Source organism: Procambarus clarkii, chromosome 67 (assembly GCF_040958095.1).
Source record: "Procambarus clarkii isolate CNS0578487 chromosome 67, FALCON_Pclarkii_2.0, whole genome shotgun sequence".
NCBI classification, from domain to species: Eukaryota; Metazoa; Arthropoda; class Malacostraca; order Decapoda; family Cambaridae; genus Procambarus; species Procambarus clarkii.
Genome location: NC_091216.1, coordinates 2,880,691 through 2,893,648, shown reverse-complemented (window position 1 = coordinate 2,893,648; position 12,958 = coordinate 2,880,691). Strand labels below are relative to the sequence as shown.

The 12,958-nt window shown below is 46.6% G+C and overlaps 1 protein-coding gene across 1 annotated transcript; it reads left to right on the top strand.

Annotated features, from left to right (window-relative positions):
- Positions 1-9,224: 9,224 nt before the first annotated feature.
- On the top strand, positions 9,225-11,015 carry LOC138355499 (transcription factor SPT20 homolog). The gene has a single exon (XM_069310696.1). The coding sequence runs from the start codon at positions 9,225-9,227 to the stop codon at positions 11,013-11,015; it is 1,791 nt and encodes a 596-aa protein (XP_069166797.1).
- Positions 11,016-12,958: the final 1,943 nt, after the last annotated feature.

Here is a 12,958-nt window from a genome sequence, read left to right as displayed (position 1 = left end):
CACACACACACACACACACACACACACACACACAGACACACTCACACACACACACAGACACACTCACACACACACACATATACACACACACCTCCCCCCCTCTCTCCCTCACCCGTTCTCTCCCTCACCCACTCTCTCCCTCTCCATCTCTCTCCCTCTCCTCTCTCTCCCTCTCTCCCTCCCGCCTCTCTCTCCATCTCCTCCCCCCCTCCCCTTCTACTTTCTTCTCACTTCAGTGGAAGTGTCAGATACCCCCCACCCACCCATTTATCTCTCCCTTTATCACTCCCTTCTCTCTCTCTCTTTCTCTCTCTCTTCCTCTCTCTCTCTCATTCCCCCATCCCGCTCTGCCCTACTGACAAATCCTATCACGGCACAACTATAGGAACAGGGTCAAGCATGGCAGATAGAGGTACCAGAGGAACAGGGAAGAGCCAAGGTAATGAAATGAAGGAAATGTTCGCCAGTTTCTGGAGGACATCAAGAGTGAGATGCAAGAAATGATGCAGGAAATGAAGAACAAATTAAGCAACCTGAAAAGAGAGCTGACAGCAGCAAAGGAGGAGATTAGAGCCCTCAAAGAGAATGGTATCGAGGCTGAGAATCAGAAAACCATCCAGGGAGAAGGTGGTAATAGATTTTTTGATGAGAATGCCACAATAAAAGCAACATTTGTGGAAATACTAAAAAAAAATAACTCTGAAGTAATGACTGCAGTGATGGAGGTGGCCATGAAAGCAGCCACCTCACAGGAGGCGGCACGCTCCACTAGCCAACTGCTGGAAAGGAACAGATCAGTGGTTGCTGTGGGTATTAAAGAGCAGGAAGGCTCTAATAGGACAGAGTGGAATGACAAGGACAAAGCAGCAGTGAATGAAGTACTAAAGGCACTAGACATGGAAGGGGCTGAGCATAGCATTGAGAAGGTTTTCAGGCTAGGTTGGTACAACAAAGACCGAGACCGAATGATAAAGATAGTGTTTGCAAACGAGAGCACAAAGGAGAAGATCCTATTAAGGAAGAACACCCTGAAAAACGTGGGAAAATTAAAAAATGTATTCCTCCAGAGAGACATGACATGGGAGGTGAGAGCCGTGGCAGCAGAAGCAAGGAAGAGGCACAGGGTGAGAGGGGAAAGCCAGGAAGTCACAGCTCCCAACACAACACCCCCAGAAGTTAGGGGGGAATCCACAACCAGCTACCCAGTAACACCAGAAGGGAGGACAACCCCGCCTCCCTCCTCTGCATAGAAAACCCCCCTACCCCAAACCCTCCCTGCCCCCCACTCAAATGTTCAGCCAAATCTCCCTCCCCCTACACCCAATCCCCACCCTTCTACCCCTCCCCTCCTCCCGAGTCCTCCCTCCCCCCTTTCCTTCCCGTCCTCCCTCCCCTTTCACCCCATACCCTCCCTGTCCCAACCCCTTCACTGGATCCCCCGCCCCTCATCCCAGTATCCTCTGAGACCCTGTTATCCACCTCACAGGTCCTCACACCCATGGAACAGCCTCCCATACCAGCAGAACACTCACCAAGGAGGCGATTTGAGAAGGGACAGAAGAAAGTGAGCCTCAAAGCGATGTACACTAACATCGATGGAATTACAAATAAAGCAAATGAGCTTGGAGAACGGGTACTAGAGGAAAACCCAGACATAATAGCCCTCACAGAAACAAAGATCACGAAAACGATAACAAACGCAGTGTTTCCACAGGACTATTATGTTATGAGGAAAGAGAGAGAAGGAAGAGGTGGGGGTGGTGTAGCTCTGCTGGTAAGAAAAGGCTGGGATTTTGAGGAGATGGATATTCAGGGCTGTGAAGGTTTCAGTGACTACATAGCAGGTACCGTAACAAATGGAGGGAAAAAAAATATAGTCGTAGTCATATATAATCTACCACCAAATGACAGAAGACCTAGACAGGAATATGATAGAAACATTATGGCCACCATTAACATAATAGAAAGAGCAGCTTCTGTTGCTAGCAGGAATGGATCTGGACTACTAATTATGAAAGACTTCAACCATGGGGAGATAGATTAGAAGAACAGGGACCCGCATGGAGGACCAGAAACATGGAGGGCTAAGCTGCTGGACGTGGCAAAAAGAAACTTTCTAAGCCAGCACATCAAAAAACCAACAAGAATGAGAGAAGAAGATGAACCAGCAATGCTTGATTTGATATTTACCCTAAATGAGTGGGATATAAGAGAAGTTAAGATGGAAGCGCCCTTGGGAATGAGTGACCACAGTGTATTGAACTTTGAGTACCTGGTAGAGCTAGGACTTATCTCCCCCAAAAAAGAACTAGGAATCAAAAGGCTGGCATACCGAAAGGGAAATTATGAACAGATGAGAAGTTTCCTAAGTGAAATACCTTGGGACACAGACCTCAGAGATAAGTCTGTACAGGGTATGATGGACTATGTAACCGAAAAGTGTCAGGAGGCAGTAAACAGGTTCATCCCGGGCCAAAGGGAAAAATCCGAGAAGCAACAGAAGAATCCATGGTATAATAGGGCATGTATGGAAGCGAAGAAACTGAACAAAAGGGCGTGGAGGAACTTCCGGAATAACAGAACACCAGAAAGCAGAGAGAGATACCAGAGAACCAGGAATGAATACGTCAGGGTGAGAAGAGAAGAAAAGTTTTGAAAATGATATAGCAAACAAAGCCAAGACCGAACCAAAGCTACTCCACAGTCACATCAGAAGGAAAACAACAGTGAAAGAACAGGTATTGAAACTTCGAACAGGCGAGGACAGGTATACAGAGAATGACAGAGAGGTGTGTGAAGAACTCAACAAGAGGTTCCAGGAGGTCTTCACAATAGAACAAGGTGAGGTCACTGTGCTAGGAGAAAGGGAGGTAAACCAGGCGGCCTTGGAAGACCTCGAAATTACGAGAGAGAGGAGGTCGAGAGACACCTGCTGGATCTGGATGTTAGAAAGGCAGTTGGTCCAGATGGGATCTCACCATGGATACTGAAAGAGTGTGCAGAGGCACTTTGATTGCCACTCTCCATAGTGTATAGTAAGTCACTGGAGACGGGAGACCTACCAGAAATATGGAAGACGGCGAATGTGGTCATAATAAACAAAAAGGGAGACAGGCAAGAGGCACTGAACTACAGGCCAGTGTCCTTGACTTGTATGCCATGCAAGGTGATGGAGAAGATCGTGAGAAAAAACTTGGTAACACATCTGGAGAGAAGGGACTTCGTGACAAATCGCCAACATGGGTTCAGGGAGGGTAAATCTTGCCTGACAGGCTTGATAGAATTCTATGATCAGGTGACAAAGATTAAGCAAGAAAGAGAGGGCTGGGCGGACTGCATTTTCTTGGATTGTCGGAAAGCCTTTGACACAGTACCTCATAAGAGGCTGGTACATAAGCTGGAGAGACAGGCAGGTGTAGCTGGTAAGGTGCTCCAGTGGATAAGGGAGTATCTAAGCAATAGGAAGCAGAGAGTTACGGTGAGGGGTGAGACCTCCGATTGGCGTGAAGTCACCAGTGGAGTCCCACAGGGCTCTGTACTCGGTCCTATCTTGTTTCTGATATATATGTAAATGATCTCCCAGAGGGTATCGATTCATTCCTCTCGATGTTTGCAGACGATGGTAAAATTATGAGAAGGATTAAAACAGAAGAGGACTGTTTGAGGCTTCAAGAAGACCTAGACAAGCTGAAGGAATGGTCGAACAAATGGTTGTTAGAGTTTAACCCAACCAAATGTAATGTAATGAAGATAGGTGTAGGGAGCATGAGGCCAGATACAAGGTATCATCTGGGAGAGGAAATTCTTCAGGAGTCAGAGAAGGAAAAAGACTTGGGGATTGATATCACGCCAGACCAGTCTCCTGCAGCACATATCAAGCGGATAACATCAGCGGCATATGCCAGGCTGGCCAAAATACGAACGGCATTCAGAAACTTGTGTAGAGAATCATTCAGAACTTTGTATACCACATATGTCAGCCCAATCCTGGAGTATGCAGCCCCAGCATGGAGTCCATATCTAGTCAAGGATAACACTAAACTGGAAAAGGTTCAAAGGTTTGCCACCAGACTAGTACCCGAGCTGAGAGGTATGAACTATGAGGAGAGACTACGGGAATTAAACCTCACTTCGCTGGAAGACAGAAGAGTAAGGGGGGACATGATCACCACATTCAAGATTCTGAAGGGAATTGATAGGGTAGATAGAGACTGGCTATTTAACACAAGGGGAATACGCACAAGGGGACACAGGAGGAAACTGAGTGCCCAAATGAGCAACAGAGATATTAGAAAGAACTTTTTTAGTGTCAAAGTGGTTGACAAATGGAATGCATTAGGAAGTGATGTGGTGGAGGCTGACTCCATACACAGTTTCAAGTCTAGAGCTGATAGAGCCCGATAGGCACTGGAATCTGTACACCTGATGATTGACGGTTGTGAGGCGGGACCAAAGAGCCAGAGCTCAACCCCCGCAAACACAACTAGGTGAGTACAACTAGGTGAGTACACACACACACACACACACACACACACACACACACACACACACACACACACACACACACACTGTACTAGATCCTATCTAGTTTCTGAAATATGTTAAAGATCTCCCGGAGGGTATCGATTCATTTCTCTCAATGTTTGCGGACGATGCTAAAATTATGAGAAGGATTAAAACAGAAGAGGACTGTTTGAGGCTTCAAGAAGACCTAGACAAGCTGAAGGAATGGTCGAACAAATGGTTGTTAGAGTTTAACCCAACCAAATGTAATGTAATGAAGATAGGTGTAGGGAGCAGGAGGCCAGATACAAGGTATCATCTGGGAGAGGAAATTCTTCAGGAGTCAGAGAAGGATAAAGACTTGGGGATTGATATCACGCCAGACCTGTCTCCTGCAGCACATATCAAGCGGATAACATCAGCGGCATAAGCCAGGCTGGCCAACATACGAACGGCATTCAGAAACTTGGTTAAAGAATCATTCAGAACGTTGTATACCACATATGTCAGGCCAATCCTGGAGTATGCAGCCCCAGCATGGAGTCCATATCTAGTCAAGGATAAGACTAAACTGGAAAAGGTTCAAAGGTTTGCCACCAGACTAGTACCCGAGCTGAGAGGTATGAGCTACGAGGAGAGACTACGGGAATTAAACCTCACTTCGCTGGAAGACAGAAGAGTTAGAGGGGACATGATCACCACATTCAAGATTCTCAAGGGAATTGATATGGTAGATAAAGACAGTCTATTTAACATAAGGGGAACACGCACAAGGTGACACAGGTGGAAACTGAGTGCCCAAATGAGCCACAGAGATATTAGAAAGAACTTTTTTAGTGTCAGAGTGGTTCACAAATGGAATGCATTAGGAGGTGATGTGGTGGAGGCTGACTCCATACACAGTTTCAAGTGTAGATATGATAGAGCCCAATAGGCTCAGGAATCTGTACACCTGTTGATTGACAGTTGAGAGGCGGGACCAAAGAGCCAGAGCTCAACCCTCGCAAGCACAACTGGGTAAGTACAACTAGGTGAGTACACACACACACACACACACACACAGTGTCCTTAACTTGTATACCATGCAAGGTGATGGAGAAGATTGTGAGAAAAAACCTAGTAACACATCTGGAGAGAAGAGACTTCGTGACAACCCATCAACATGGGTTCAGGGAGGGTAAATCTTGCCTTACAGGATTGATAGAATTCTACGATCAGGTGACAAAGATTAAACAAGAAAGAGAAGGGTGGGCGGACTGCATTTTTTTGGACTGTCAGAAAGCCTTTGACACAGTACCCCATAAAATGTTGATGCATAAGCTGGAGAAACAGGCAGGAGTAACTGGTAGGGCGCTCCAGTGGATAAGGGAGTACCTAAACAATAGGAAGCAGAGAGTTACAGTGAGGGGTGAGACCTCAGACTGGCGTGAAGTCACCAGTGGAGTCCCACAGGGCTCTGTACTTGGACCTATCCTGTTTCTGATATACGTAAATGATCTCCCAGAGGGTATAGTCTCATTCCTCTCAATGTTTGCTGACGACGCCAAAATTATGAGAAGGATTAAGACAGAGGAGGACAGCTTGAGGCTTCAAGAAGACCTGGACAAGCTGCAGGAATGGTCGAACAAATGGCTGTTAGAGTTTAATCCAAGCAAATGTAATGTAATGAAGATAGGGGTAGGAAGCAGGAGACCAGATACAAGGTATCACTTGGGAGATGAAATACTTCAAGAGTCCGAGAGAAAGAAAGACCTGGGGGTTGATATCACGCCAGACCTGTCCCCTGAAGCTCATATCAAGAGGATAACAGCAGCAGCATATGCCAGGTTGGCTAACATAAGAACGGCCTTTAGAAACTTGTGTAAGGAATCTTTCAGAACATTATATACCACATATGTCAGACCAATCCTGGTGTATGCGGCACCAGCATGGAGTCCATATCTAGTCAAGCATAAGACTAAAATAGAAAAGGTTCAAAGGTTTGCCACCAGACTAGTACCCGAGCTGAGAGGTATGAGCTACGAGGAGAGACTACGGGAATTAAACCTCACTTCGTTGGAAGACAGAAGAGTTAGGGGGGACATGATCACCACATTCAAGATCCTCAAGGGAATCGACAGGGTTGATAAAGACAGGCTGTTTAACACAAGGGGCACACGCACTAGGGGACACAGGTGGAAACTGAGTGCCCAAATGAGCCACAGAGATATTAGAAAGAACTTTTTTAGTGTCAGAGTTGTTGACAAATGGAATGCATTAGGAAGTGATGTGGTGGAGGCTGACTCCATACACAGTTTCAAGTGTAGATATGATAGAGCCCAATAGGCTCAGGAACCTGTACACCTGTTGATTGACAGTTGAGAGGCGGGACCAAAGAGCCAGAGCTCAACCCCCGCAAGCACAACTAGGTGAGTACAACTAGGTGAGTATACACACACACACACACACACACACACACACACACACACACACACACCTGTCCCCAGAGGCCCACATCAACAGAATATCATCAGCGGCATATGCTAGACTGGCCAACATAAGAACTGCCTTCAGAATCTTGTGTAAGGAATCTTTTAGAACCCTGTATACCACTTATGTAAGACCAATCCTGGAGTATGCAGCTCCAGCCTGGAGTCCATACCTTGGTAAACACAAGACAAAGCTAGGGAAGATTCAGCGGTATGCCACCATGGTCTTCCCGGAACTGAGAGGATTGAGCTACGAGGAAAAGCTAAAGGAGCTGAACCTCACATCCCTGAAAAACAGAAGAGTAAGGGGAGACATGATAACCACCTACAAAATTCTCAGGGGAATTGACAGGGTGGACAAAGACAATCTCTTCAGCACGGGTGGGACACGAACAAGGGGACACAGGTGGAAACTTAGTACCCAGATGAGCCACAGAGACGTTAGAAAGAATTTTTTCAGTGTCAGAGTAGTTAATAAATGGAATGCACTAGGAAGTGATGTGGTGGAGGCTGACTCCATACACAGTTTCAAATGTAGATATGATAGAGCCCAGTAGGCTCAGGAATCTGTACACCAGTTGATTGACAGTTGAGAGGCGGGACCAAAGAGCCAAAGCTCAACCCCCGCAAGCACAATTAGGTGAGTACACACACACACACACACACACACACACACACACACACACACACACACACACACACACACACACACACACACACACACTTATTTACTTACTTTTGTCCAAATGCCCAAATGGCCAAATGAGCCACAGAGATATTAGAAAGATTTTTTTTTAATGTCAGAGTGGTTGACAAATGGAATGCATTAGGAAGTGATGTGGTGGAAGCTGACTCCATACACAGTTTCAAATGTAGATATGATAGAGCCTAGAAGGCTCAGGAATCTGTACACCAGTTGATTGACAGTTAAGAGGCGGGACCAAAGAGCCAGAGCTCAACCCCCGCAAGCACAAATAGGTGAGTACAAATAGATGAGTACACACACACACACACAACAATGGTTCGCATATCAGAGCCATTAAGGGACGCGACACAACCCGTAAAGGGAGACCCTGATACGTGTGAAGAGAGCGAGCTGGAGCCAGATGTAGTGAGGGGGAGGATGAGGGCAGGGGATGAGAGAGAGAGAGAGAGAGAGAGAGAGAGAGAGAGAGAGAGAGAGAGAGAGAAAGAGAGAGAGAGAGAGAGTGAGAGAGAGAGAGAGTGAAATGAAAATGAAAGAAAACTTTATGAATAAAGGCTATTCCTATTTCACGTACAAATAACAGGTTCAAAAAATAAATGGGCCCCTAGGAATAGGTTTCAAACGAGCTGAGGAAGGATAACAGCTCATGCTTGCAGTTTCACAAGATATGTCATTTGACAGCCCTTATGAATCCTAGTCTTAGTTTAAAGAGAGAGAGAGAGGGAGAGAGAGGGAGAGAGAGAGAGAGGGAGAGAAGCAGATGAACAGAGAAAGAGAGAGAGAAGCAGATGAACAGAGAAAGAGAGAGAGAAGCAGATGAACAGAGAGTTGCAGAATATCACAGACAAAAAGTGAATGGATAAGTAAGCAAGTGTAAGTGAGTGAGAGAATAAGCGAGTGAGAAAGTAACCTCCCAGACAGCAACTTACCCACCTCGTGGAAGACAAATCTTCAAAGTTCTCGCTAAGACAAGGTCTGTAAACTTCCCTAACTTGTTATAGCCTGCTTCCCTAACCACAAATATTCTCCCACTTTCACCAGCATGCAATTCAAGGACTACGGGGCAAAGCCTAAACTGCACACAAATGTACAAGTTCACGTTTACAGTTTTAAACATAACCGCTTGGTATGCAAACAATTTCTTCTATATTAGTTATAAACTGCCACATATTTATTATTAAATGATGTGTTGAATGAAGAACTCTCAAACAGGAGCCCCCAGTTGACAGCAAATTGTAACAAAATATTATGTCACGCTATTCACTGAGCAACTATCCTGATTAGCATCAAATAGTGCAAGTGAAAGGAAGGGAACCTTTCAAGAGTAAGTGCCAAGCCATTACGACTATATAACACTGGAAGGGGGTCAGGATAAGGACCTGGGATGGGACGGGGGGAGGGAATGGTACCCAATTACTTGAGACAGTCGGGGATTGAACGCCGACCTGCATGACGCGAGATCCTCGCTCTACCGTTCAGCTCAAGTGGTTGGGAAGGAGTGTAGTGTGACCAAGAAGGACCTCAGGGCACGATAACCACCTGCTATCATGTGTTCACTCCCTCACACTGATCACTTACTCTTCCTACTCTTAACTCAGGTCTCATCCATCACAGTTTCCCCCTTATTCTCTCTCTTTATTGTTCCCTCACGGCAACAAGAACAATTAGAGCCCTCACAGCAACAAGAACAATTAGAGCCCTCACAGCAACAAGAACAATTAGAGCCCTCACGGCAACAAGAACAATTAAAGCCCTCACAGCAACACGAACAATTAGAGCCCTCACAGGAACACGAACAATTAGAGCCCTCACGGCAACAAGAACAATTAGAGCCCTCACAGGAACAAGAACAATTAGAGCCCTCACGGCAACAAGAACAATTAGAGCCCTCACAGGAACAAGAACAATTAGAGCCCTCACAGGAACAAGAACAATTAGAGCCCTCACAGGAACAAGAACAATTAGAGCCCTCACAGGAACAAGAACAATTAGAGCCCTCACAGGAACAAGAACAATTAGAGCCCTCACAGGAACAAGAACAATTAGAGCCCTCACGGCAACAAGAACAATTAGAGCCCTCACAGGAACAAGAACAATTAGAGCCCTCACAGGAACAAGAACAATTAGAGCCCTCACAGGAACAAGAACAATTAGAGCCCTCACAGGAACAAGAACAATTAGAGCCCTCACGGCAACAAGAACAATTAGAGCCCTCACGGCAACAAGAACAATTAGAGCCCTCACGGCAACAAGAACAATTAGAGCCCTCACGGCAACAAGAACAATTAGAGCCCTCACGGCAACAAGAACAATTAGAGCCCTCACAGCAACAAGAACAATTAGAGCCCTCACGGCAACAAGAACAATTAGAGCCCTCACGGCAACAAGAACAATTAGAGCCCTCACGGCAACAAGAACAATTAGAGCCCTCACGGCAACAAGAACAATTAGAGCCCTCATGGCAACAAGAACAATTAGAGCCCTCATGGCAACAAGAACAATTAGAGCCCTCACGGCAACAAGAACAATTAGAGCCCTCACGGCAACAAGAACAATTAGAGCCCTCACGGCAACAAGAACAATTAGAGCCCTCATGGCAACAAGAACAATTAGAGCCCTCACGGCAACAAGAACAATTAGAGCCCTCACGGCAACAAGAACAATTAGAGTCCTCACGGCAACAAGAACAATTAGAGCCCTCACGGCAACAAGAACAATTAGAGCCCTCACGGCAACAAGAACAATTAGAGTCCTCACGGCAACAAGAACAATTAGAGCCCTCACGGCAACAAGAACAATTAGAGCCCTCACGGCAACAAGAACAATTAGAGCCCTCACGGCAACAAGAACAATTAGAGTCCTCACGGCAACAAGAACAATTAGAGCCCTCACGGCAACAAGAACAATTAGAGCCCTCACGGCAACAAGAACAATTAGAGCCCTCACGGCAACAAGAACAATTAGAGTCCTCACGGCAACAAGAACAATTAGAGCCCTCACAGGAACAAGAACAATTAGAGCCCTCACGGCAACAAGAACAATTAGAGCCCTCACGGCAACAAGAACAATTAGAGCCCTCACGGCAACAAGAACAATTAGAGCCCTCACGGCAACAAGAACAATTAGAGCCCTCACGGCAACAAGAACAATTAGAGCCCTCACGGCAACAAGAACAATTAGAGCCCTCACAGGAACAAGAACAAAGTTGTCTAACAGACAAACATTTACTACACACACACCAAACTATCAAGAATAAATGGTGCCTTGGGCGGGGTCCCCAACTTGTTGCACATAACTTGGCTACAGTCTCTTCACATGCTGGTTACTCAATAGCTTAGGATAGTATGGCATGTACATATAAGTATCGTATCAATGCAGAACTCGTTATGAATATAATAAACTTGTTATAATCACTGTTCATCAGGAGCATACTTCAATTTTGTTTATTAATCAATGCACAAACAAATACTTCAGAATATATAATAACGTCCATGTTACAGATCACTACCTCAATATTTGCTATTCTTCTTCTACAGAATCTCTGTGCATCAAATTCTACCTCACTTTGGGGCAATTCTATTGTACCGTTCTCTTCATCATCAGTCTAACCGGGCACAGGTTACTGTCATCATCAAACACAGGCTTAACATATCAATCAATACAAACAAGTAAAGACCAGCATCTCCATTCACTACGTCTAGTATAATGATACAATGAACTCCTCATACAAGTTAAGATGTCCAACGAGCCCTGTGGATCAACTGTGGATTAATCCTCCTTATAATGAATTACATTTCTTCCCTGTCGATTTATCCTCCCGCAAACCAACTGCAGAACCATCAATCACCTGGTCCTCGAAGTGACGTGAACTCCTTACAGCCACCATGCACGAACCTGCAAGTTTTCCATTACAAAATAATCTACCATCCATAAATAACTAGACAAAAAATTAAATACTCTAATTCTGTACTCTAACACTCCACGGTGTGTATGGAACACCTACCTCACTGGGCGAGTGTGGAACACCTACCTCACTGGGCGAGTGTGGAACACCTACCTCACTGGGCGAGTGTGGAACACCTACCTCACTGGGTGTGTATGGAACACCTACATCACTGGGCGAGTGTGGAACACCTACCTCACTGGGCGAGTGTGGAACACCTACCTCACTGGGTGTGTGTGGAACACCTACCTCACTGGGTGTGTGTGGAACACCTACCTCACTGGGCGAGTGTGGAACACCTACCTCACTAGGTGTGTGTGGAACACCTACCTCACTGGGCGAGTGTGGAACACCTGCCTCACTGGGTGTGTGTGGAACACCTACCTCACTGGGCGTGTGTGGAACACCTACCTCACTGGGTGTGTGTGGAACACCTACCTCACTGGGCGAGTGTGGAACACCTACCTCACTGGGTGTGTGTGTGAAACACCTACCTCACTGGGCGAGTGTGGAACACCTACCTCACTGGGTGTGTGTGTGGAACACCTACCTCACTGGGCGTGTGTGGTACACCAACCTCACTGGGTGTGTGTGGAACACCTACCTCACTGGGCGAGTGTGGAACACCTGCCTCACTGGGTGTGTGTGTGGAACACCTACCTCACTGCGCGAGTGTGGAACACCTACCTCACTGGGCGTGTGTGGAACACCTACCTCACTGGGTGTGTGTGGAACACCTACCTCACTGGGCGTGTGTGGAACACCTACCTCACTGGACGTGTGTGGAACACCTACCTCACTGGGTGTGTGTGGAACACCTACCTCACTGGGTGTGTGTGGACACCTACCTCACTGGGTGTGTGTGGAACACCTACCTCACTGGGCGTGTGTGGAACACCTACCTCACTGGGCGTGTGTGGAACACCTACCTCACTGGGTGTGTGTGGAACACCTACCTCACTGGACGTGTGTGGAACACCTACCTCACTGGGTGTGTGTGGAACACCTACCTCACTGGACGTGTGTGGAACACCTACCTCACTGGGTGTGTGTGGAACACCTACCTCACTGGACGTATGTGGAACACCTACCTCACTGGGTGTATGTGGAACACCTACGTCACTGGGTGTGTCTGTGGATCACCAAACTCACTGGGTGTGTGTGGAACACCTACCTCACTGGGTGTGTGTGGACACCTACCTCACTGGGTGTGTCTGTGGATCACCAAACTCACTGGGTGTGTGTGGAACACCTACCTCACTGGGTGTGTGTGGACACCTACCTCACTGGGTGTGTGTGGAACACCTACCTCACTGGGCGTGTGTGGTACACCTACCT